The sequence below is a fragment of the Podarcis filfolensis genome (assembly GCF_964270895.1).
Source record: "Podarcis filfolensis genome assembly, chromosome: 17".
NCBI lineage: Eukaryota > Metazoa > Chordata > Lepidosauria > Squamata > Lacertidae > Podarcis > Podarcis filfolensis.
The window spans coordinates 3994226-4021021 of NC_139621.1; the positions used below are offsets into that span (position 1 = coordinate 3994226).

A 26796-nucleotide genomic window follows, 5' to 3' on the forward strand; every position below is an offset into this window, starting at 1 on the left:
GGACTACAATTCCCATCATCCCTGACCATTGGTCTTGCTAGCAAGGGATGATGGGAGTTGTAGTCCAAAAACAGCTGGAGACCCAAGGTTGGGAAACACTGATTTAAGCCATAACGAGGAATTGCTGTCCAGTGAATCATAGGATCGTGGAATTGTTGAGTTGGAAAGTGACAAGAGCCATCAAGTCCAAGCCCTGCAATGGACACAGGACTGCAGTTTTTGCAAAGCTTTGTGAGAACTAACTTTCGGGTTCGCCCATCTGCAGGGTGGGATTCATATAGTGACCCACCTTGTCAGGCTGGTGGTAACTGATGAAGATGATGATGAAGAAGACTGAGCTGATTAGCGCCCCTCCCCCCATATATATACACAGTATATGCATGTATGTTTGTATCTAGCACCTGTCACTCAGACCTTTAGGAAACTTGCTTTTTAAAAGCACAAAACTGCCTTCTGCCTCGCCTTTTCTCTCTCTCTCTCTCTCTCTCTCTCCCGCCCCCCACCCCACGGAGGGGCAGGCCCAGAGGGCGCTCAGCCTCCTCCCCGCCAGCCTCACGTGGTGGAGCAGAAGCAGCTGGTGCGGTTGGGAAGGGGACGGGCCACGCAGGCGCAAGGGGCATCCCGGAGCCTGGATGGAGCTCACAGGGGCTGGGGGGGCCATGAGCGGCAAGAAAGGTAAAGAGGGGGCGCGCGGCTGCCCTTCAAGGCTGGGGGGCGCGTGCATGGGGGCTGCAGATAAATCCTGGGTGGGGGAGGCAGTTGCATGGGGAGAAAAGAGGGGGCGGCGGAGGCAGGTGCAGAGGGGGCGGCGGCGGCGGCAGGGGGGCTTTCCTCTTGCACGGTCGGTCCCTGCTGCTGCTGCTGCTGCTGCTGCCATTTGCAAGCTTGCCTAGGAAACTTTTGCAGGCGGAGCGCTCATTCTCCTCCCTCGCATCCCTCAGGCCCGGGGAACGGCCGCGGCAAAAAGAAGAAGCACAAGAAGGAGAAGGCGCCCCCGGCTCCGCAGGCAGAGAGCGAGACCCCCACGGGGTGAGTGGGGCGCCCAGTGCATCTTACCTCGGGGGGAGGGCGGCGGCAGGAGCGACCCTGCCCCGTCGGAGCTGAATGCGGGCGAGAGGTCCTGCTTCTGGAAACTGCAGCTCTCGGGTGGGGGGGGGGTCCTCCCCGTTTAGAGGAAGCCGGCATGACTTGGGGGGGCAGGTTTGCGGAACAGGTGCTGGGGAAGCCGCAAGGGGGAGTGCGGGGCTGGCTGCGCCTTCTCAGGGCAGATTCACACGTGCATGTTCGGAATCGTGGCTTGAGTGGACGGGCCAACACGGGTATCAATGCCTAAAGCGCCCCGCTTTTCGGGGGAGCCCGTGCAGGCTCTCCGCTGCCAGCCTTCAGGCTGCAAGAACGCCAGTGGCACCTGTGCACGTGTAAGCGACTTTTAGTGTTTGGAGGGTGGAAATTTCAGGAAATCGGTCAGTTTCATAACACGCCTTTGTCTCTGGAAGATTGCATAGTTTGCATGTGTGAATGTCCATCACAGGTATAACGCTATATATAATCTTAAATGTAATTAAGTGGAGGCAGTTTGACTGCAAGTAATTTGGGTGTTGAGAAGACCAAATCATGGTTATGATTTCCATTTCTCTGGCAAGGGGGAAAAATGATGATAAAGCTTCTGCTACAACTTAAAACACAGGAGCGCTTCTACATTGCTGCATTGACATGTAAAGCAGTCAGGAGAGCTGGTCTAGAAAGTAATTCAGCTTTCTGATGATGAAGGCTCAACCCCCAGTCTTCAAGGCAAAACCTGAGTAGGAGTGGCTGTGTTTGCTCACTTGAGGACCTTTACCTCTTCAACAATGAATTTTATTGTGAGCTTCCGGGAGTAAGGAGCTTCGGTTTTTGCTCGTTGTTGTTGCCTAGACAAAAGCCTGTGCCATGATAAGTGTGTTAGGCTTTTAAGAGGCCTCAGTTCATAAACGTGGATTGGGTGCCTTTTGCAACAGGATGGCTGTGACAGACTAATAAGTCCAGATGACTCGAACAAGTGAACCAAGCTGGATCCCTCAATATGTTGTTGGGCTTCTACTTCCATCATTCCTTGGGGCTGATGGGAGTTACGAGTCCAACAACATCTGGAGGGCACCAGGAGAGGGAAGGCTCCCCTGAGATAAGGTAATTCCTGCCATCATCTGAAATTATTATTATTATTACTATTATTTTATGTATATCCTGCCTTTTTCCCAAACCGGGACGCAAAGTGAGTTACGGATAAAATAGAAACAGCTAAAAGACATGGGGAAAACTTATTAAACATTAATAAAAGTAAAACAATTTATAAAACAGATTTATTAAAAATATAGATAGTTACAATAAAAACATCCCAGCGGTTCCCAAAAGCCTGTTGAAACAAGGAGGTCTTCACCTGGCAGTGCAAGGACAACAAGGAGGGAGCCAGTCTAGCTTCACCAGGTAGGGAATTCCCAAGTCTGGGAGCAGCCACCACCGAGAAGGCCCTCTCCCATGTCCCCACCAAGCGTGCCTGTGAAATTGAGTTTATTGTCTTCCCTTTTTAAGGGGAGTGCCACTTAAAAGTGTGACTGCTAAAGGAGTAGTGCTGGTGCTGAGGCCTTTTTAGAGGAATGAGGCTTCCTGGAAGCCCCATCCATGGGGGCTGGAAATGGTGCTGTAGGTTACTGGGTGGATGTACAATATCTTTTTCTTGGTGCCTTTGGAGAAGGTTGGTTCCGAATCTGAGTCAGATGCAACAAAGGAAAAAAAAAGGTTGTTTGGTTCTGTGGGGAACCTAGATCATGGGTAGGCAAGCTAAGGCCTGGGCGCCGGATCCGGCCCAATCGCCTTCCAAATCCAGCCCGTGGACGGTCCAGGAATCAGCGTGTTTTTACATGAGTAGAGTGTGTGCTTTTATTTAAAATGCATCTCTGGGTTATTTGTGGGGCATAGGAATTCATTCATTTTTTCTCCCAAAATGTAGTCCGGCCCCCCACAAGGTCTGAGGGACAGTGGACCGGCCCCCTGCTGGAAAAGTTTGCTGACCCCAGGCCTAGATCATCTTGCTGTGCTGATTTAGATTGCAGATGGGATTTACACGATTAAATAAAAAAAAGTATGTCCACATAGGAAACTAGCAAGCTACGGCAAAACTGTGCTAAAACTCCCCTCCCATTCTAGGGAGCTTTTAGTTTCTTTTCCATGGGAGAGCAGCCAGCCTTGAGAGAGAGCATCTGCCGCGGTTTGGTCTGGACCTGGGGCCTCCTGGTGAGCTAGGCCCAGGCCATGCAGGGCTGGCCGCTTCCCCTGGCCGGTCTCATCCCGCTTCCCTCGCCCAGATTCCATTCCCATCCTGGGCGGCAGCTGCCGGGGGCCATGGGGCTATTTTTAACCCCCCGCCCGCCTCTGATGTCTCTGTGCACATTTGGGCTCTGGCGGGGAGGAGGGTTCTGAGCTCACAAGGTATTAATTCCTCTTTTACTAAGGAGGGGAGCATGTGGACAGATAAGGTGCCCAGCTGCCGGCATGCTTTGCTGAGGCAGTCTTCTGTCTCCATCCCAGGGCCCGTCACTCCAGCCTGGCTTTCACGCCAGAATCAGCAGCTCCCGCCCAGATCTGGGAACTTTGCTCTGAGGAGTATCTTCTCCCTGGGGAAGGCGTCAGGAACAGAGCAGGTCTTCTCCCCTTGCCCTCCCCCCAAATACACACCTTCCTTTGACAAGAACTAGAAGATCAGCAGAGAAAAGGGTGCCAGCTAATTTCATTTTATGCTTGGCCACTCCGAATCGCTTCCCTGTGTATCTTTGGAGATGGGGGAAACGATGCAAGAGGGACTAGGAGGCAGTAGGTATGTCTAAAATTATTGTGAAAGGAGGGTGGTGTTGTTATTTTATTGTGCCATTGATGTGCATGGCGTTTTACAAAACGATATAAACCTAAAAGAGAGGTCCCTGCCCTGAGGAGCTTACTCTCTGAATTTTGACAGAGTGGGAGATGGGAGGTTTAAGAATATGAGCAAATAAAAGTTACAGTTCCTTAAACTTTCTGTTGGGGGGGGTGAGAATTAATGCCCATGTGGTTCGTCCTCTCCAGAGGTGACTCTCAGGTTGGAAGCAGGCAAAGGATAAACAGCTGCTTACAGAAGCAGGATAAACATGAATTAAAAAGTAAATGACATCATTGGGAATTGAGATGCCCCTGACAAGTCTCTCTTTCTCCCCCCTGCCCCCCCAACTCTTCCAGGCCACTGAGTCCCTCCTGCTCAGATGAGGCTCCAAGCACCCCTCCAGTACCCCCCCTGCCTTTCCCTGCTGTGATCGGAGGAGGGCAGCTGGGATCTGATGATGAGGAACAAGAGGACCCCCGAGATTACTGCCGAGGTATTTGGGCAATGTGGGGAGTGGGGCAAGCTATTCTTCCCCCAAGCTGGGGCAGATAAGGGGCTTTCTGTTCGGAATTGTAAGCGAGGTGGGCAGTACCAGGTGCTGAGAGCTGATAAACAAAGGAAGACTGCATTGCTTTCATACCCTCTGCTTGTTGAGCTTCTAAAGTTGCTCTTGTTTCCAGCAAGACAACCCAGAGAGCTAGACCCTTGGTCTGGTCCAGCAGAGCACTCTTCTATGCCCCTAAAGAATAACAACAAAACTGTTCAATGTCTTTAGAAATTGCCCACATGCAGTACTAGAACATGAGTGAGAAACCTTCCAATGCTGTTGAACTACAGCTCCCACAATCCCTGACCTTTGGCCAGGTTGGCTGAGGCTGATGGGATCTGTAGTCCTCCAAATGCTGTTGGGCCAGAAGTAACCCACCCCAGCGCTAGGTGCACCATGGTCCAGGGTGGCAATTGTGCTGGGCCAGGATGGGGGTGTTCTCTGTGACTCTGGCAACTGGTATAATTAACCTGTCCTCCCCTTGTGCCTTGCTAGGTGGGTATTACCCGGTAAAGATTGGGGACCTGTTCAACGGGCGCTACCATGTGGTGCGGAAACTCGGCTGGGGGCACTTTTCGACTGTCTGGCTTTGTTGGGACATTCAGTGAGTATGGCAGGGTGGGGAGGCTTCATTTCTGTCCCCTACCAGAGAATTAAGGAGTGAAGGCTAGTACAATGGACTTCACTTTCCTGAAAAATGGAAAAATCAAAGGCAGCGTTTTCTAACTGGCCAGATTATGGAGCAACAAAGGGAGGCTATGTGAAGCAAGAAATAAGGGAGGAAGAATTAAGGGAAATGGAAATACTCAGGAAGTGATTTTTATACCATATACAGTGGTACCTCTGGATGCGAATGGGATCCGTTCCGGAGCCCCGTTCGCATTCTGAAGCAAACGCAACCCACGTCTGCGCGTGCGCTGGTTGCGATTCGCCACTTTCACACATGCGCGTGACGTCATTTTGAGCGTCTGCGCAAGTGGCGAAACCCGGAAGTAACGCGCTCTGCTACTTCTGGGTCACCGCGGAGCGTAACTTGAAAACGCTCAACCTGAAGCACATTCAGCCCGAGGTATGACTGTACTGTAGATTCCTAGCAAGGAGAAGAAAAAGAGAGGAATGTGCTGAGGGCTTATATGGTCATGATTGTTCTGCTGCTCTTGAGGACTAGAAGCTTGCTTAAATTTAAACTTGTTGTCATCATAGTTATTAGTTTGCACAAAAGCCCATTTGAGCCTTTGGAACCACACATTGTGATCATTTTACCTAGTCTAGGTCCTTAGCAGGAGGACTGATAAGGTTGGAAATGCAAATCCAGAGGTTATTCACAGGATTGCAGCTTTTTACCTGTAATTAGGTATTCCAAAGTAGCCAACGTCTTCAGTAAGAGGCAATGGGGTGGGGGCAGAAACTCAGCCTTTCTTACCAGGCTGCTGATTGTTAAGTACAAAATAATTGATGGGCATAAAGGGATTGCCAAATCTGTGTTCACAGACCCTGGGAAGACCCATGGGGATGGTGGGGGGGTCCCTGAGTGTGTGGGGGACAAGGAGAAGGGTGGGCATGGTAGTCAAGTGTCTTAATAGCAGAGGAACTTGCTGTTTCCTACTGCGTAAATCGTTAAGTATTCCCACTTTGCTTTTATGAATTTGTTATTATTTTGTAATCACTACTATGTCCTTAACTTGTTTTATCTGAGAAGTCTTGATGCTCCTGTGGAGATTGCAAAGTGGGGGGCAAAATTTAAAACAAAAAGTGGAAAGGGGGAGCCAGGACTAACCAGTCCTTTTCTTCTCTGTCTCCCCCCTCCCCCCGCAAGGCGGAAGCGTTTTGTGGCCCTCAAAGTGGTGAAGAGCGCTGTGCACTATACAGAGACAGCCGTGGATGAGATAAAGCTGCTGAAATGTGTGAGTTGTCCTCCAGTTCTGGGGGCCCTGTAGAAGGAGTAGTGATTAAATAAAAGGAGAGGAAGTTTGTGTCATTTTGGCATACTTGGAACCCCTTCTGCTTGGGAGCCCTGAGCCATAAACTACCGGTGCTCATGTGCATGGCACTCTTTATTATTTTATCTGATCCCTTGGACAGCCTTGGCTTGGAGTAGATGAAGCACCCCTACCCTGGATCCATTTGCTCTGTTTACTATCTAGATCCCACCCTTTGCTGTCAGACACAGTGTCTTCTGTTCCCTTAGCCAATCTAATCTGTTTCTCTCCATATGACCTGGACTACAACTTCCATCAGCCCCAGCAAACACTGGGTGCTGGTAAGGACTCATGAGAATTGCAGTCCAATATGTCTGGAGGGCATCCCGGATTGAGAAACAGTGTTCAAAACTCCCATTGTTTTAGACATATTTTGTGACAGGGAATTTCATTAGCGCAAGCAGTTTCTGAGCTCTGGGCGCAGTACTGCCCCAAAGATTTCAGATTAAAACTGCAGAGTGGAAGGAAAGGAGGACCCTTTTCTGCCTCCCCACTTCCAGCTACTCTCTGAAGATTAGAGAAGAGAGAGACCCTCTGAAGAATATTAGGGGGGGTGGGCAGGGGAAGGACTAGACCATGTGAAAAAGGAACGTAATATTTTAGTTGCAGTTCATTCATTTTTAGCTTTGTGTTCTTGTTCTAAAAAAAGCGTGCCTAGACATTTCATTGTTGCGTCCATAAACCAGGTTTAAGGTGCCATTTAGCTTCTAGCCTTAATATCTCAGTTTCTAACACTGTTAAGAAAGGCTGCCTTAGAGCAACGTGAAAAGTACTTGTCTACAGGAGAGCCGACTCGCAGCTACCAACTCGGAGCAGAGAGTTTGGTTTGCTACTCTGACATTTGAAGTACCGTATTTTTTGCACCATAACGCTCACTTTTTTCCTCCTAGAAAGTAAGGGGAAATGTCTGTGCGTGTTATGGAGCGAATGCCTGCAGGTGGCGGGGGGGATCTGCTGCAGTCGTGAGCAGAGGATCCATGGTTCCCCTTCCTTCCCTCCTCCGTGGTTACAAAGCATGGATCCTCAGGATTTTTGCACTGGGCTACTCCAAACTCACTGTCAGATCACATGTCTGTGGCCACAGCATGAACCACAAAAATCATATATCCACTATTTCGTTTAGAATATGTTTTTTCTTGTTTTCCTCCTCTAAAAACTATGTGTGTGTTATGGTCTGGTGCGTGTTATAGAGCGAAAAATACGGTAGATTCCTAATAAACATTCCTTCTTCCCCATCCCACACAAATACACTATTTCCCTATTCTAAACAGTGTTTCTTTGTGGAATATTGTTTGGAAATAATAATGGATTTGACAATTTGATTCAACTTCTGATGCCCGGCTATAGGGGAGCCCTTGCCATGGGCATAGCCAAGGGGGACAGCTCCCCCCCATCAAGTAATGAATAGAAATATTTAATTAACTGACCAATCATGTCATTTCTGCCCCCCTAAAAAAAGTCCTGGCCCCGCTGACAAAAATTCTGGCTATACCCATGGCCCCTGACATCAGAAATACAGTGGAAGTGTACCCAAGTTGGGGGTTTTTTCAGCTGTGACATCTATGATTTAAAACAGCCTCCCAAGGATGGTTTGCCTGGCTCTATCATTGCTCACTTGTGGATAGGCAAACAAAGGCAGTTTTATTCCAGGGAGCTTTTGGAGACTTATCACTCTTTATGCTGGTTCTGCCTTTAGGGTTTTTAAAGTCCTTTTTGGACTGCTTTGTGGTTTTACTAATTTCCCCCCCTTTTCTATAATGTTTTTATTTAGATTGTAAATCTCTTTGAGTGGATCAGGTGGGATATACAGTGGTACCTCGTCAGGTTACATACGCTTCAGGTTACAGACTCCACTAACCCAGAAATAGTGCTTTAGGTTAAGAACTTTGCTTCAGGATGAGAACAGAAATCGTGTTCCGGCGGCATGGCAGCAGCAGGAGGCCCCATTAGCTAAAGTGGTGATTCAGGTTAAGAACAGTTTCAGGTTAAGTACGGACCTCCGGAACGAATTAAGTACTTAACCCGAGGTACCACTATAAACCCTGAGAATTTTTTTTTTAAGTATGATTGGGATTGTACTACTTCATAGTGCAGTGAGGCATTGGACTCCCTCACATTAATAAAAGCTCGCTACGCTTTGAGTATTAGCAGAGATTCTATTGTAACCTACCCATTCTTCACACGGGGCCTTTTTTATTTCTAGGGAGTATTTAAGCATGCCATACTTCACCTCCAGCCACATAAGCCCCACACATCTTCCTTCAAGGTGGGTGGTGGGATTTCAATTAGAAGGATTTGGTTGGATCAGAAGCCTGGCCAATATCAAGGTTTCTTGGAAGGATCCGCCTGCTAGAGTGTCCTGCTAACAAGTTATTTACCACAGATGCTATATCTCTGCATTTTTATCTCTAGGTTGGCAACTGGGGAGGGTGGGCCATTTTGACCCAAGGGCTTCTGTTGATGACTCTGATCTAGGATGTGTCATTTCCCCCCTTTTTTTTACTTTCCAGGTGCGAGACTCTGATCCCTGTGACCCCAAGCGTGAGAACATTGTCCAGTTGATTGATGACTTCAAGATCTCAGGGATCAATGGTGTCCGTATCCTTCCACAAGCAGGCCCAGCAAACCATAGGTGCTCCTGTTCAGATTGTTAGGAGCCACTATTGATTTCCAAAAGTATGGTTTCTGAAGGTATCTCTTGGGTGAATGTCTAGGTCAGGACAAAGCTTTCTCTGCTACTTCTTAGACCAGAATGGTGTGGTTGTTTTGTTGGGGAAACATTCAAAGAGCAGTACCAAATTCTTCATACAGATAAAAAGTTAGCATATTCAGCAGAAAGTTGATCTTGCAACCTGGTTTTGTATGCTCAGGAATGTTTTTTCTGCGGGGGAGCGTTCAGTCCTGCATTCTGCCTCCTGCTATATGACATGATACAGTCCAGAGACAGTTGAAGCAAGCAATGAACTTTCTGTTTGGATCAGGCCGATGAGGATGGACATAAACAGTTGCAGTCTGCTTCAGATGATTGTTTTATTGTTGGACAGAGGCACAACTGTTGTTAGGCTACACCCTCCAGGTCATGTCACTGTCGGAAAAGAATCATACATTGGCCTGAGATGAATTGCAATTTATTTTTGCTGGGAAGGTGTTTTTCCTCTCCCCCCATGATGGGTGTTTGGAATGTTGCATTTACTGTAGCTGTTCAGCGTCGAAGGAATCTATTGGCTAGTAGCTGTGACACTTCTGATGATGACCAGAACCTTCTCCAGTATGCAGACACACACACACACACTGACTTTTTGATAGCTTAAAAATAAAAATTGGTGGCTGTGCTCATTGCTATTCCATTTTTCGTAGGCGTTCTCATGTAGCCTCTTAAAAAATAAATGGTAAATAGGTGAGGACATGGGAAAAGCCAGCAAGGCTACCTGTGCTCTACAATTCCCTGCCACATTTAATGAATAGTTCTGTTTCTGTGTTCTGGCTGTGTGCTCCCACAAGCCTCAGCTGGCATGGCCAGTTGTCAAGGATGGTGGGAGTTTCAGTCCACAACATCTACCTTATTTAATTAGACACAAAGCAGCAAGCATGCAGTCATTCCCTGCAGATAATGCTACTCCTGCTATTGAATGAGATGTTCCGGAAAGGAATCCCAGTTTTGTGGTCATGTGGAAAGTTGCATGGTTTTCACACAGTGGCCAGTTGTCAATAGGTGAATGTCTCAAAACATCTGTATTCAGTGTTCTCCTCCTCACTGAACACTGGCACAGTTTCTCTTCCATATCTGATTTTAAGACATTAAAAACACCACATTAGTAATATGGGGAAAATGAGGGTTGTCATAGTGTTCTGATACATCACTCAGACCTAGGAAAATCATTTTAGCTAACTGTGTCTCCTTGACTCGACCTCTGCCCAGATGTCTGCATGGTCCTTGAGGTTTTAGGACACCAATTATTGAAATGGATCATCAAGTCCAACTACCAGGGACTTCCTATACCCTGCGTCAAGAGCATCCTCCGCCAGGTAAAGAGTGGATTTATTTTAAATCCAGTTGGGATCTGTTTGTAACATCAGGATCATTTCAACCCTTCTTTATTTAGGCTGCTTAGATTTAGGTTACTTGTATTATATTCAAAATCACTGGGAGGTTGAATCAAACAAGCCACACGACTTGAGCAGAAATGAAGGTGTCTGTATGTTGGGGATGGGGGTATCATATCATTGAGTTCTTTCTGGAGTATAGTTTTAGACCACCAGTGGGGTATTGCATGTTGTATTGCTTTCCATGAAAGAAAAGAAAACTCCAGTCTCTGCATATGGAAAGCTAGACCAGTGTTTCCCAAACTTGGGTCTCCAGCTGTTTTTGAACTATAATTCCCATCATCCCTGACGGGTGGTCCTGCTAGTTAGGGATGATGGGAGTTGTAGTCCACAAACAGCTGGAAACCTCGGTTTGGGAAGCAATGAGCTAGACCATTGCGGTGAAGGTTAGACTAAAATCATCCATCTTGATGGGAGGGGATTCAGGTGAACAGACGAGGATGCGTCTATTTGTTGAAGAGAGGCTGGGGCCTAAGGCAGTCATGCCCAAATCTAGTTCTATCTAGAGGCTGATATTGCACACGCGTCCTTCCGCTCTTGAAGAGGATTCTGTATCTTGGGCACATGCACCCGATCCATGGTAGTTAACAAAGTTCCGGGCTCTGAGGTTCCCAGTATAAGCTCTGTAGTTCCTGATACCACAACCTCTGTACTCGGAAACCCTTGAATTCTCCCATCTGATCATGCATCTCCCTTCCCAGGTATTGCAGGGCCTCGACTACCTCCACACGAAGTGCAAAATAATCCACACAGACATAAAGCCAGAGAACATCCTGCTGTGTGTAGATGAGAGTTACGTGCGCCGCCTGGCAGCTGAGGCCACTGTTTGGCAGCAAGCTGGGGCCCCGCCCCCCTCTGGCTCTGCAGGTAAATAGTCACATCCTCCCCATGTTCTTTTAATCTTTATAGTGGCACATCTTCTTTAGAAGGAAGAGGGTAATCCCCGGCTCCATTCTCCCGCCTACGTTAGACAGGCAAGACCAGGGGTTGGCAAGTGGAAAAGTTAGAGACTTTAGCAAGAAGTCAAGGAAGCATCTCTTTCCAATTAACTTAATAACTAATTTTAGTGTAGTAGTGCCTGTGTTTGCATTTACTGAACTGTGACTAAATTTTAAATACCCAGTGAATACCCAAGACACCTCTACATCGTTCCATCCTTATTACATACATCATGATTATTATCGGTCTATTGCGATGTTTAGCTGGTGATATATCGCAGTGTTGACAACCAAGTATTGCCCAACCCTACAAGACATATGGGTGAAGTTTGATTGCAGGAATCAGAGTAGTAGGGAGAGAGCCAATAATACAAGTATAGCGATGCTAAATAAATCAAATTGTCCAGGGAATCCTTGGCAAAGCATAAAACAGGAAAAACTTTGACTGAATTGTGGAGTGGGATAGAGGAGAGTCAACTGGGAAGATGTGCAGAAAAATTGAAGCTACAGTGGTTCATGAAAGGCTAGGCCCCTAGTTGGCAACTATTTACTGTTTATTTACTACTTTAATACGGAGATTGCAGGCATACACACAGGGTTGCTTCCTATGTTAATCCTACTCAAGAGTAGATCCACTGAAAATAATGGACCTAACTGAAGCATAGCTCTGTTAATATAACTGAGTTGGATATAACCTGCACTCTCCCTTTGCAACTGAATTGTCAGGAAGTTGCACCGCTCTTGCCATCACTTTTCCCACCCAGACTCTTGCCTCTCTGACTCAGCAGATGGAGGACCCGGCTGGTGCAGTTGCTGATCTCCAGACAGCAGCCTTAAACATAGTGCAGGAAGAGTGCGTGTGTGCATGCACATAATTGAGTAGAGCAGCTCTCCCCAGTCTCCCTACTTGTCACAGAAGGCCACGGCTGTGTGTCACAGAAGGCCATGGATAAGGAACCTGTGACCCTCCAGATAATGTTGGACACCAGCTCCCATCAACCGCAGTCGGCATGGCAAGTTAGAGGTGGAGGTTTAGAGAGCAGCGCTAAGGAGTATTTGCACAGGAACTCAGACTGTGCTAAGGATCTCCAGAAGTGGTGACTGCACATTCAAGACCAAGCAGGATGATTGATGGGAGGAAAGGAGAGGGCAAGAATCACAACATCACTCTGTGGGCCATGGACTACCAGCCATGGCCTAGAATGTCAATCCACCCTCACTAGGGAGCTTGGCTGCCTCCCACATCCTCTCCCCTATATTTATCTTCACAGCGTTACTGATTGTTGTTTGTTTGCCTTAGACTTCCTGGCTGTTGGATTCTGGGAATCATTTCTGTCTCTTTCTCTCCCTCTTTTCTCTCCTCACTCCATCTGTGCACCTCTTCCCTCAGTCAGCTCTGCACCCCAGGAGAGCCTGGTAAGTCTCCTCTTGGTGCCACTACCCCTTTCAAAGGTGGTGGAAAAACTAAGTTTAGAATTGGTAATTATTATTGTTGCTGTATTCTGTGGCCTTGTGTGGATGGATGGGCCTCCCCCTGCCCCCTGTTTTGCAATTCGCATACAAGATTCTCATGGTCACACCTGTATTTACCAACAGTCCAGGCTTAACAGGACCCAGCCACAGACAATTTTTCACATGTGCCAGAGATGTCTGCAGCCTTTACTGGATACAAAAACAAAGTGCAGAGAGAGGCAAGAGCTTCACAGCCTTGTGTGGGTTGTACTTTGTTCTGTGTGGCACACAGTTAATTTAACTGTGGCACTCACTGCCCTGCAGTGTGAGAATGCACCTGTGCATTGGCCTAATCCTCTCTTTGTGAGGGCTCACAGCTCAGCAGAAAAGCACATGCTATGCAGAAGTCAGTCCCTGGCATCTCCCATTAAATGGAATGTTTAGCAGATGATGGAAAAGGTCCAGGGAGCTGCTGCCAAGCGGAAAAGCTGATACTGAGCTGGAAGCACAAAATAGTCCAACCTGCTCTAAGGCAGTTCCCCGTGTTCCAGTCATTGTGCCTGCCTGGTTCCAGTCGTGTCACTTCAAAGAAGGGCAGAAGTGTTCATGGGAAACATAACGTACACAAATAAGGCAGAGACAGCATTGCAAATTCAGTTTTCATTTTCATGTAGCACACACATTTGATAGATAGACAGATTATCCCAGAAAAGTGTACCAGATTTGATTCCTCATTTCTGAAATGTCCCCATGTTGGGACTGGCTGAGGACTGGCTCTTGTCCACTTTTCCAAGATAGCACTTCAACTTGTAAAAGCCATCTGATGATTTCCAAAGACTTTGCACTCTCTTCTGTGGACACTCTTTGCTTACCTGTGCTGCCTGTCACACTTCTTTGGGTTTTTCTCTTTGGCCTTTATGTAGCAAATCCCAAGCAGGGACAATGCACTCTCGATTCTGCCTGTGCCAGTAAGGGGGACAAGAAGGCATGCAAGTGTGAACACAAAAAAGGAGAGAGTTTTGGACCAGGGAAACCACATCTTACAGCTAGCCTTAGAGAAATCAAGCAAGCCAGTTCTTTTTTGATAGTCCATCAGAAGCCAGCCAAGAGGAAATGCAACCAGCTTGACCACTTGCTTTCTTACCAGACACAAAGCTGCTACAAGATAGAAGTTCTTTGGTTAATGCAGCAGAGCCTTGTGTATTTTGACTTGTTCCCTCCTTGCATTTTCTGTACAGATGAGTCCATATCCCAAGTGCCATGATGCCAGTATGTTGTAACGTGACTTCTAGGTGCACATGTGAAGGGGATAGAATATTATTATTTATTTTATTATTAAATTTGTATACCACTCTTCATCCAAAGACCTCAGGGGAGTTCACAGCATAAAAATAAAACATTAAATACATAATAAAAACAAGAACAAAACAAACACTTTTAAAAGGATGTGTGATGGTAATCAGCCAATACAGGTTTATGGGCTTGCATGTAGATAAAAATCTTTCCTTAAAATCGCATAATTCCTGACTCGGTTCTTGCTGTTGCTGCTGCCCCATTGTTATTCCTGCTGTTCTGTTGTGTTAGTGCTGGATAGGGCATTGGTTGTTGCTCAGCTTTGCTGGAAAGACAAAGGGTCATAATTCATATGCTCATCCTATAGCATTTAGTTGTTTATTTTGCCCACCCATCTGCCTGCTTTATTTTTCCACCTTAAAAACACCAGTTTGCATATATCATCACACACAGAGAGAGAGATTTGCATCCCTTTTTGCTTGTGGAAGTGCAAGATGGTGTCCTCTCACACACCCATTATGGTTTCTTTGTCTTCTCATTCCCAGTTGCACGCCCTTCATGCCTTGTGTGTGTTCTCTGGAGTTCATGCTTCTGCCACCGAGCACACCCTTGTTTCTGTACGTCATTTATTTGTTCCTGCACCTACTTTTGCTTTAACCCAGCCAGGCCTAACCCAAGACATTTTACTACAGGGGTGGCTAAGCCTTTTGGGGCAGAAGTCCAGAGTGGCCCATGGCCACCCTCTGAGGGCTGCATGGTAAAATGGCACAGCCAGATCATTACTTTCCTTCCAAAGTAAGGCTGTTCCTTTATTCTCACAGATTCATTCCATTGGTAGTTTCTTTATTTTCTTCCATTTATTTTTTAACTGATAATGTGGTCCATCCAACGTTGGGCAGTTCCATTCCTTAATCTCTCCAAACTCATTCTGTTCATTTTTTTTAAAAAAACACCCTTATTTATTTCCCCTTATTATTCCTTCAGAGTCCCTCTTTTCCCTCCCAGATGCATCTTATTTGCAATTAATAGGTGGTGCTGACTTTCTTTCATTTCTGTTGTTCCTATTCACTTCACTTCTGTTCACTTCTGGCTGTATTACAGTATTTCTCCCATTTTGATTCCCCACATTGAGAGATCATTAGTCATTGGCTGCTGTAGTCATCACAGTGGGATAAACAATGCAATCAGCCATGCGCAGAAGGAAAGAGAATTGGTTGTTAATGGGTAGGGCTGTTAATGGTGCTCTTGGAAGCACTGCTTTAGAAAGCAGTGAGGTGCCTTAGGGAAGCCCAGTTGCAAATACCCAAGTAAAGTTAAGGTTTTTAGAGGCTGGGTGGCCATCTGTTATGGATGCTTTAGTTGAGATTCCTGCAGTGCAGGGGGTTGGACTAGATGACCCTCAGGGTCCCTCCCAACACTATAATTGATTGTGGGGCGGGTGTTGGGATTTAAGAGCTACAATGCCTGCAAGCCACCCAGAATCTCTCTCTCTCTCTCTCTCTCTCTCTCTCTCTCTCTCTCTCTCTCTCTCTCTCACACACACACACACACACACACACACACCGATGCTTTGCAGGATCACAGCAGACGTTGGGCCCCAATATTTGAATTGTGCACAATTTTCTTGACACCCCTAAATATATTATCAGTGAGGGACCACTCTCTTCTGCAGTGGGTCTGGCCCAGCTTTTTTATAGGCCCAGCCCTTGCAGGCCTCAGCCCCTCCTCATTCTGACCCTCCCCTTACATTTGGCTTGTGCCTTTACACAAGTCCTTGTTTCCTTGTAGGACTAGTGTTCAGTGAGGTGTTTGAGCCATACCACTGAGGTGGGTGCTCACTTGAGTAAAATGTTCCTGCATAAATAAATAACTGCACATAGAAAACTTAATGTTTGGGGGGGAAGGGCCTTGTCCATCTTGCCTTCTTCCTCGACATGCTAGTTTTTGTGTGGCAGAAATTATTTTGTTTGGGGTAGCATTTCAGTTAGGAAAGTCCCCATTTGTAACCAGAAACAGGCTGACCACTAGGCCTCATTTGCTCACTTGCTCTTGCATCTGCTCTTACAGATATGTAATGCCTTTCTTCTTCTTCTTGCTACATCTTCCTCCTCATTCATCCTTTGCCCACCCCCATTTGTTTGCACACAACTACTCTCTTGCAAGCTGTGTGTTTTGCTGTGAAATTGCACCCCGCTGTTTTGGGGTTCTGGCACTGCCCACTGACACTTTGAGATGCTTCCTGGTGATTCCCTTGGTTTGTTCCTTCTCCTTCTCCCCTTCTCTACCCCAAACTTCAGGGCCTGCCATGTGGCTCCTTTGCATGCTCTCCCCCAACCCCCGCTCACTTTCCCATGCAGCCCTGGAATTGTAAGTAACAGGGCTGTGACATGGGGTCATCTCATCTCCCAGAATGGGAAGCTTTCGAAGAACAAGCGGAAGAAACTGAAGAGGAAGCAGAAACGACAAAGTCAGCTCCTGGCAGAACGGCTCCGGGACCTTCAGCAGCTGGAGGAACTGGCGACCCTGGCAGCAGGAGATGCCAGCGAGCCCACAGCAGATCCAGGTGAGGTTGGGAGAGGGAAGTCAGCTGTTGTTGGGTGCAGCTGGTTCTCTTGTGTGGTCAGGTCTGGAGGCTTGACAAACCGCCCCCCCCCCCCCAATCTTTGCATACTTGCTCTCACACCCTTTAGGGCAGCTTAAAATATTTGAGCGTGTGCCCCTTCACTGCCTCCCCTACACTTGTATTCTTGCATTTAGATTGCCTGTTGTTTGTCCCTGGCATTTACATTGGTCCATTTCACGTGCCATCGGAATAAACCATAGTTAACGTTTTATTGTGAATGTACCTGTCTAGGCTGTTTTTCTCCTCCTTCCTAGCGCATGGAGGAAATGAAGGCCGCTGGCTTAACGTTCTGTCTGAACCAGGGATCTTACTCTAAGCAACCCGTGACTAGTAAGCTAGGAACGAATATTGGTTTATCATTGTGGTTTGTTTGGAGCAAAACAAATGGCAACTCAGTCCCTGGTTGAAATGTAATGTTAAGCCCAGGGGTGATGGTTTGTTTCTCCCCAATGCTAGCAAGAAGCAGCAAAGTGGGCCCAGTTGCCTTGCAGTAAATAGGTTTATTTTTGAACATTTTACATCCTGACTCTTGAAATGGGATGTAGTCACCTCCTGATTCTTACCTTTTTGGTGCCCTTTCCCCATGCCTCTCCCTTCAGAAACATATAATGCAACTCTCTTTCTCCTTTTCAATCAGTGCTGTTCACAGCACACTTTTTTATGATACCAGGAAACCCTGACCCTCCTCTTTCTTCTTCTGTAGACCTGCCTGGCGGAGCCCCCATCATGGTCTCCACAGCTGGGGGGACAGAGCCCTCAGGGGGCTCTCTCGCTTGCAGCCCCCAGAGTCTGACATCGTCTTCTGGTTTCTACACACACAATGCCTATGACAGCTGCAACGGGCACTCTCCACCTGGCACAGCCAGTCGCCATTTCAGCCCTGACTCAGCAACCTCCGGCTTCTCAGGGTCCCTCTTCTCTGGCTCAGCCATGTCAGGTGTCTCTAACCAGCGGGAGCGTGGAGGGCTTCTCTCCCCCAGCAGTGAGTATCTCTCATGGGTTTACAGGGGCAAAATGACAAAGGAGCCATGTAGGCCCAAACGCCCAAAAGCTGACTCTCCCTTTGGCCAGCTTTCTCTCAAGTTGTGATAGCAGAGGCAAACCATTCTACTTAATTAAAATTTGAGGCACCCTTCAGTCTTATCACTCCAAATAATTAATTTTAAGGAGAATCACCTGTGTGTCTGTATTAGTCACTGTTGCGTATCCTCCTTCTGAGTTTAGGTCATTCTGGCTGCAGGAGTTGCTGGAAGGAGGTGTATAGGGTGCCATCCGGCCATCTTAGGGACTCCATTCCAGATTTGTGTAGGGTTTACTCCTTAGCTTTTTCTTCTCCTGAAAATATCCTGCAAGCCGGTGAAAGTTTAGGATCAGAGTTTCCTTTTAGATAGGCTACCTTCTTATGTTGACGAGCCCCATCTGCCCCTCACTTCCCTCTTCAGCACATGCAGAAACTGCCTTATTGACTGCTGTATCCACTCTTGGTCTCGTCCACTCAATCTGCTGGAGTCTGTCTTTGCATGCAGGGGAAGTTCCTAACTCACCAGGGGTGGAGACCCATCGACTACCCTCACCTGGTTTAGCTGGCCAGTTGAGTGGTTAAATTTGAATAGCACAACTGTTAGGCTAAACCAATTGCTTACCACCCCTTCAGCATCTGTGGATGTCCCATAAAAGTGGCCTTTGAAGGACTGTTTTGTTTGTTTTTCACCTGATTCCCTGCCCTGGACTGCCTCTGCAGCTTTTGGTACCTCTGAATTCCTGGTGAACCCCTTGGAACCTCAAAATGCAGACAAAATCAGAGTGAAGATAGCAGATCTGGGAAATGCCTGCTGGGTGGTGAGTTATTGGAGCGCATGTTGCTCACACCTCCTGAAGGGAGCCGATCTGGTGGGGCTGTCTGTCGCATGGGGAGTGGAATGTGGTGGCTGCACAGAAGAGACTGGGGGCATGTGGGCTGTTCGGGGACTTGAAGCTATGGGCACCCTGTATTTCCCACGTAATGTGTATTTCTGCATTTATACTCTACACAGTTTTTGCTTCAATTTTTAATTATTGTGCTGTGGAAATTTAAAAGAGAAGAGCACCCCCCCCACACACACACATGTCTTTTCTTCAATTGAAAAGATTCTGAGCATCTCAAGCTTCAGTGGAAGGCAGCAAACATATTGATGTGTTTATAATTTCAACATGTCCAGCTTTTAAGGTTCTTAAAAAAATTAAATGAGGGCTCCATATAGGGAGTAAATTGATTGGTGTCTTGGGGAAAGCTGCCAAGGAGGAAAAAATACATGGGATTTAGTAAGGAGTGGCGATGGTGGCAGTGGTCTGCCTTTTGGAAGGTACATGTGGGGTTAACTAGGGCTCTGCTTTTGGTGAGCAGCGCATATATGCTCTGGCTTAGGAAATGGTTGTCATGATGGGGGACACACACTGGATTGGCCCACAGGGCAGCTGTTGAAGGAAGCATGGGATGTGGGTTCTATGTGTGCACATATGCGCAAGAGAGCATGTCCGTACATACATAGGTATGTCACAGGGATGTTCCTCACACTCTCAATTTCCTCAGCACAAACATTTCACGGAGGACATTCAGACTCGCCAATACCGGGCACTGGAGGTGCTAATTGGTGCCATCTACAGCACTCCTGCTGATATCTGGAGCACAGCATGCATGGTAGGTTCACGGGGCTCCTTCTGCTTCTTGTGCCATATTCTGGTGGTGGTGGTGGTGGAGCTCGATGTCGTTTGGGGTTTTCAACTAAAAAACATGTCCACAAATGTGGTCACCATCTCGCCATTGGTTAAGCATATTCTTTTATTCTGGCGAGTCCAAACCTGGAGATGGGCAATGTGGGGTCTTGCTGACCGTGCACTGAATCGCAAAGGCACCTGACTGTCAGTCACAATGTTCATATGGAACTTCCAGCTTAATGCCTCAAATTAATACTTGTGGCCAGGGAGCTAAAGCAGGAGGGAGCTGTTGCACTCATGCCCTTCTTACGGGTTCCTCGGAGGTATCTGAAGGGCTGCTGCGGGAGACAGGATGCCGAACTCGATGAGTCTTTGGTGTGATCCAGCAAGGCTCCTCTCAAGCTCTTCTGCTGAAAAGCAGCAAGGTCCTTCCCTGAGGCTTTCTGGGTTCGGACCAAACTAAGCCTCCTGGTTTGGCTATGCAAGGCTTTGTTTTGTCGGAATTGAGTATACACTTCCAGAGTTAACGCTAAATACATTACTTCTGGTAAATGAGCCACCATAGTCGCGAGGGGGCCATGAAAATTATGTCCCAGGCTTTTTAGACTCATCTACCTGTGTACTATCTGAAACGAAAGGGGCGTATTGGTTGCCAGATGTGAAATATTTTGGCATTATTTTTAGCTCTCCTACCCTACTAAAAACCAGGCCTTCCCTTTTGTCAGTGTAGTGACTGCTATTTGTCAAGATACCTCACACTTCCTTTGCAGGCTTTACTTGTGTGGCTGTGTGCCAGGATGAGCTGAATGTTAGGTGGTTAATGAGATATAAATATACTTCCTTTCTTGCCAGCGCTACTTACAGTCTAATAGCCACACATTTAAAATCCTAACACAAAACAAGTACTTGAACCAAACACACTCTTTAGAAACTTTATGCTTCTGACCTTTGCCCTTCCTGTGCTTTGCCATTTTATGCTTCTTTTGAAATCAGTCTGCCTGGGCAAAGGAAGCGTGGATTTTGGCAGGGACCCGGCTCCACCCAGCAGCTCTGGGGCTCCTGAGAGGAACCCATTTGGCTTTAAATTTAAGAGGCGCTGAATACAAGCCCCGCTGGAACAATCGGAAATGCACTTTAAGCTTCCTGACCGTCCCTTTGCAGCTGCATCTTTACCGGCCCCCCCAACCTGATGTCATATAGCACACTGAGTGTGGGCAGGGGGACGTGGCTTGGGGAAAAGTCTGGCTTGCCCGTCTCACAGATCGTCCACACTGAGGCTTCTTTAAAATGGCTCCTTGTGATGTTTTTGTCATGCAATTAAGTCATTCCTGCACGATTGCTTTCAGTGAAGTTTCCTCCAAAGCTGGTGCAGTTGCCGGAAAAGAAAAAGTTTAAGCTGCTTGGGATACACAGACATATACACATATATAATATGTAAAATCCACAATTTCTTTGCACCAACATCTTAATATCAGCACGCGGTAAAAGCTGATAACGCGGATTCTACATGACTCTGTGTGACGAATAAGCCAGCCCTGCAAGACCCTCACACACTAGGCTCCTTCTCTGTTCTGAAGTTTGATACATGATACATGATAGAACAAATATTCAGATGTCAGTCATTGGTTCTGCCAAGTTTTCATGCCAGGGTGTGTGTGTGTGCATGTGCTCATGCGCATGCGCAGCAGATGATTCCCTTTGCTTCTTAGACCAGTGAGTACGCCAGCTGAAAAACCTTCTCGAGAGGGTCAGGCAATACCACATGAGCATTTCAGGCCTTGGACTTAGCCTTCCTTGCTGGCCTGACTGGCTTCCATGTACCGTATTTTTCGCCCTATAGGACGCACTTTTTCCCCTCCAAAAATGAAGGGGAAATGTGTGTGCGTCCTATGGGGCAAATACAGGCTTTCGCTGAAGCCTGGAGAGCAAGAGGCTCTCGCTCTCCAGGCTTCAGGAAGCTCTGCGCAACCCTCCGGAGCCCGGCGCGAAGCCGGAGGGTTGCGCAGAGCTGCCTGCATTCCGAAGCCTCGGGTGCGCTGAAGAGCGTGCGGGCTTCACACAGCTGTCCGCAAGCCTGGGGAGACTGGCGCGGCTCCCTAGGCTTGCGGATAGCAGGCTGTTCTGGGGGCTGGGGTCAGGAGAAGCTCGGGCTTCCCCCGTGCCAGCCCCGTGCCTGGGGGGGGAAATATATTTTTTTCTTTATTCCCCCCCCCCAAAAAAAAAAACTAGGTGCGTCCTATGGGGCGAAAAATACGGTAGTTCCCACCTTTGGCCAGAGGTTGGCACTGGCATGCAGAACCACCTAGGTCCTGATATTTAGCTGATCTGAAAAGTCACAACGGGCCATGGGGAAGAGGAGAGATTTCTTAACTGAGAGCCAGCCCACCCATGAAGCATCTGCCTTAGGTGGAAAAGGTGCAGGAGGCAGCACTCTGCCTGCCCCACTGCTTCCGTCGCCATCAGAACACCACCCTCAACAGGTTTCGACGTGAGGGAGGTGTTCCAGTGCACAGCATTGCCACTCGTCTTCCCCCCTCTGGGGTAGCGAACTCAAGCAGCAAGGGCTTGTGGAACACTGCATGTGGGTCTGGCAGAGGGCAGCCCATTCATGTGGTGAAATGGGACGGGCCACCCCTGCCTTAACTGCATAACCTGATGATTCTCTTTCTTTGACAGGCATTTGAGCTGGCTACTGGCGATTACCTCTTTGAACCACACTCGGGCGAGGACTATACCAGGGATGAAGGTAAAGAGCTCTCACTGGTTGAGCCAAATGAGGATGCTGTGTAAGAGGCCTGCCTAGCCAGCTGGGCTTAAATCTCTCTCTGTGCTCTAATCTGGAGGCATTGTTGATGCCAGAATTTCACAAGAGGCCTGCTGGAACTCTGGAAGGGGGAGAGACTGGGACACGCAGACCCTGATGTTCCCTCCTCTTTTCCTTTTCAGATCATATTGCCCACATTGTTGAGTTACTAGGCGATATCCCTCCGCACTTTGCTCTTTCCGGGCGCTATTCGCGCGAGTACTTCAACAGGAGAGGTAAGTTGGGGAATGTAGCCTCTCTGGGTTGCGAGGATGTTGTTCCAAGTGGATGCTTCCACAACACATCCGTATCATGCTCAGAGGCTGTCAGGAGGAATTGTGAGGGGTGGGGAGAGCATGTGTGTAAGAGAAGTTGACAACAAGAAGCTGAAGGAACGGTGTGATCATGACCACTGGAAGGAAAGAAGTTGTTCGGCAGCTGAGATTTTGGCCAGAAAAAAAACAGGTTTGTGGTGAAACCTAAGGCTGGGAACATGTCAACATTTCTGGGGGGTCATTAATAGGTTCTGCCTACCCTGCCAGTGGTAAATGTCATGAAGGTCACAGCATTTGTTGTCTGGGGTGTCCAGAATCAGGCTACCTGCATGCACAAGCAGCCTCTTCCGCAAGTGGCTGGTCGTTTAAGTGCAGCCCACATTCTCCGTTCCAAGTCATGTGGAACAACTTTTGTTCATTTGGACTTGCCCAACTTCTCAGTGGGATGTACTCTGCACTTTCAGTCTGTCTGTCACCCACACCTGCCATCTCTGGCAGCCACTTCACCTCGTCTTCTTTAGCTAGACAAGGTTCACAGGTTTCAGGTGGGCACTTACAAACAGCCATGGACAGCTAGTCTTTTGTCCTTCTTCATTAGGGTACAAGAGTGTTCGCTGCATTGCAGAACTCTGTGGTCCCTCAACCTTTGTCATCAGTACTAAGAGTATCTGGGTAGTGATTTGGGACTGTTGTTGTTTCTGCATGCCTTTTTTGCTGTGTCCACCTGTCTGTTCTTTTTCTCTCTTTGCCCAATTGCTTCTCATTCAATGAATCTGGCCACTGATGATGTTGAGGACCATTAGATGGAGGAGAGGTCTATCAATGGTAGCTAAATGGAGCCTCAGAGTACAAGACGCTGAGTCAAGAGGGCTGCTACCTTCATGCCCTGCTTTGGGGCACCCTTTTTTAGCTGCTGTGGGAAAATGAACGGGCACTACATTGGAGGAAGCTCCTACAGTTTAGCCAGCTTCTACTAATTACATACTTTTCCTGCTCCACAGAGAGAAACAGCATGAAGACCCACAAAGGGTACAGGATCTAGAAGTTTACTGCACACTCTGTTTACTGCATATTAAATGCCCGTTTTGATCATATTAATGCTTTCACTTCTGGGAGGCTGGGCCTCTCCCCAAGAGATGCAGTGTGGGTGTGCTGTCAGTTATACAGCAGCAGGGTGGGATTAATAGCATAACTACCACCACTCTGGGCACTCTTTCCCCCACCAAGCACCTCTATGACAATATATTAAGAGGTAAAATGTGATGATTGGGGCTTATGCAGGATGGTCCCAGGGCCACATTGCATGTTCTTTTCAGAAGAGGTGTGTGTTTTCCATGTAGTCTGTCTAACTTTGGAACAGGCGGCTGGCCTGGATTGGGATTGTACGCTGAGATCTCAGGAGCATAGAAGCTGAACGTGGCTTTGGGCATCATGTTCCACTTCCTGAGGTGAAAGTTTCTAGCCCTTGTAGCTGTGACAACACAGCTTTAGAGTGTGTGAGCAATGCCTGTTGACTATAATGCCCACTGTTCAATAACTCTTTGCCTATCCCCATGACTAGCCAGGCCCAGAATTAATTTCACAAAATAAGAGATAAACCAGGCACGAGTTTGGTTTTCCTTGGTGCAGAATTTTCACTTCATTTTACTTTCCTCCAGCGCAAAGTACACACAGCCCGAGATGGGGCCTCTCCACCAACCTTGCCCTTTTTGTCCTCCTTCCTTCCCCAGGGGAACTGCGCCACATTAAGAATCTCAAGCACTGGGGCCTGTACGAGGTCCTGGTGGAGAAATATGAGTGGCCCCTCGAGCAAGCAGCCCAGTTCACGGACTTCCTCTTGCCCATGATGGAATACATCCCAGAAGAACGCACTACAGCCTCCCAGTGCCTGGAGCATCCGTGGCTCAACTCTTAAGGCCAGGCAGAAGTCCAGACGGACTGGTTGCTTGAAGGAAGCAGTCTTCTCGCCTGCACAAGATTTCCCTGGCACGGACCTGGTCCCATCACTGGAGTTGACGGGCGGGGGGGGGGAAGGCTGTCTCCCCCAGCTCCTCCCCTAAGTGGACTGCATTGCAGGACTGGAGGCAAGAGGCTCTTCTCTCTGGCTGATCACAGTGGGGAAGGGGGAACTGTAAAGCAGGACTGGAACTCAGGAGCCAGGTTCACTCTGTGGTCATTTCTGAAGCACAGCCAGAAGATTCCCACAATCCCTTGCTGACTCTTTTCCTAGAAGTTGCCTTCTTGGGAGGTCTCCATGGCCACCATCTCCATGTATCCTTGACTGATGCGGTTTGACTTTTAAGAATTCATTGTGGTACTTCCTTGCCAGTTTCTCCCCCTGCCCTCTGCTCCCCATCGTTTCTAACTGGTGGGCAAAGAGAGTGGCTGTGAAGCTCCCAGCATGTGTGGGTTTGCGAGAGGCTCAGTATGTGAGCAGAGTGTGAATGATGAAAAGGAAGAAGTGTGTGGATGTTCTAGCAAGAAAGCTGGGAAGGGCAGCTCTTTGTGGGGTGGCAGAGAGACGCGGCAGGTCCTGGCTGGTGCCCCTACCCTGTCCAAATTTCCATGCCAATGAATTGCAGGAAAAGTGACAATGAATGTGTGCAAAGTGACATGACCGTGGGCTGGAGGTCCAGCCGTGGCACTCTTTGGAGGGAATGAGAGAAGGTAGCTGATGCAGGAAGCAGTAGAAATGTATAGGCAGTGGGGGTGAAAATTCGTTTTTCTGGCTTGGCTGATGTCTCTGCACTTCACAGGCATTTGCAGGCAGGTTTCTGCCAGCAACTTTGTGGTTAAGAGTTGAATAAATGGGCCCCTCCTCTACCCCAAGAGTCCTTTGTGAGTCCTTTCCCCTGCTGCCTAGGCATGGGTCATGGCCCTTAACATGCTTTACTTTAGCCAGGAGTTGCTCACAAATTTGGTATTCTAAGAATCTCAGAAGTTTTTTAAACAAACAAGTTTCTAACCCTTGTCATTGCTAAGGAAAGATTTTTGCAAAGGGAAAGTCTCTAAGGGCAGCTTTCAATAGCTGGGTTTTTTTGTATGTTGTGAAGTCTCTTCTCCCCCATTTCTAATTGTCTTTTAGTCCTATTTTGCCTCTGTTTCCTTTTTCACTCCAGTTTGAGGTGAATGGGAATCATACTGAATTTCACCCACTACCCTAGCTGGTGGGAGAAAGCAAGCTAGGTGTGTGTGTGTGTGTGTGTCTTTACCCACCTACTACTCCCCACAATGCGTATTTTGGAACGGCTGGCATTGTTGCTCTCTCAAACTGCTACTACAGCTCCTGCTCTCCCCCCCCCCCCCACGTTTCCTGACACTTTTGCTACCTGTGGTCAGTTTTCATTATTATAAGGCAGAGTGTAGCTGCTCCAAAAAGCTTGACACTGTTCCAAGCTACTTTTGTGCCTTTAGGAAGAAGCTTATCTACTGTTCGTGGTGAAAGATTGAATGGTGTGGGAGTGCCCCTGTAGCATTTTCCCCAAAACATTTTGGGTTCAGAAAAGGAGGAACCACAACCAGAGGAAAGACACAGAACAGGAGGAGGAAAAAGATGTGTGGAGCTAGGCTTAAACCCAAAGTCCCAAGTTCTGATGCCTGTCCCATGGCTATAGCACTGGAACCCAGAGTTGTGGTTGGCTCTTGCATTCTGCAGCCTCATACTATAAACGGGGAGGTGGTGTTGGGGAAGCCTCCTAGGTATGGCAGACAACTGGTCACAGTGCTGCCCAAGACTGGTGTCTTTAAACCAAAGTTGTGGTGCAAGAGAACTGGGCATCGGGAGAGGGAAGCAATACTGTTGCCTTGCACTGCAGTCTCTGGAACAAGAAACCCTGCCCTTGCATTAGGGTGTTGCCCATGTTGGGGAGTGTGTGTGTGTTTGTGTGTGTGTGTGTTTTGAAGGCCCTTCTACTGTTCCAGGGATTTGAGTTCAAGACTTTTCATTAAAATGTTTGCAATAGCCTCTGCCTCCTCCTCCTTTCTAAGGACAAAGTTGGGTTTAGGAAGACCACACTGGAGGAGAACCTCTTGAGGATCAGGTTCTCAACTCCTGTGAGGGGAAAGGGGTTAGAGTTACTCCCTCTAAGGAAAGTTGTTCTTCTACTTCCCTTCTGGGATTGATATCTTGGGTGTGCAGTGCTATGGAGGGAGGGTGGTGGTAAAAGTTCACACTGCCACAGAGTAGAATGGAAGTTCAG

General features: G+C 47.8%; 1 protein-coding gene across 4 annotated transcripts; it reads left to right on the top strand.

The window, feature by feature from the left end:
- The first annotated feature begins 529 nt into the window (after positions 1 to 529).
- Positions 530 to 26558, top strand: SRPK3 (SRSF protein kinase 3). Of its 4 annotated transcripts, XM_083592517.1 has the most exons (17): positions 565 to 675; positions 942 to 1029; positions 4246 to 4382; positions 4932 to 5040; positions 6253 to 6340; positions 8926 to 9013; positions 10335 to 10441; positions 11221 to 11386; positions 12848 to 12873; positions 14748 to 14819; positions 16612 to 16765; positions 17529 to 17807; positions 18567 to 18664; positions 19395 to 19502; positions 22196 to 22265; positions 22466 to 22558; positions 24328 to 26558. In XM_083592517.1, exons 1-17 carry the CDS (start codon positions 633 to 635, stop codon positions 24510 to 24512), a joined length of 1911 nt encoding a protein of 636 aa, XP_083448643.1. In that variant the 5' UTR covers positions 565 to 632; the 3' UTR covers positions 24513 to 26558. The 4 variants fall into 4 exon arrangements, with proteins under 4 accessions (XP_083448645.1, XP_083448643.1, XP_083448646.1 ...); XM_083592519.1 differs by lacking the exon at positions 14748 to 14819 and having other exon boundaries at positions 530 to 675; XM_083592518.1 differs by lacking the exons at positions 565 to 675; positions 942 to 1029 and adding an exon at positions 3526 to 3850.
- The last annotated feature ends 238 nt before the right edge of the window (positions 26559 to 26796 follow it).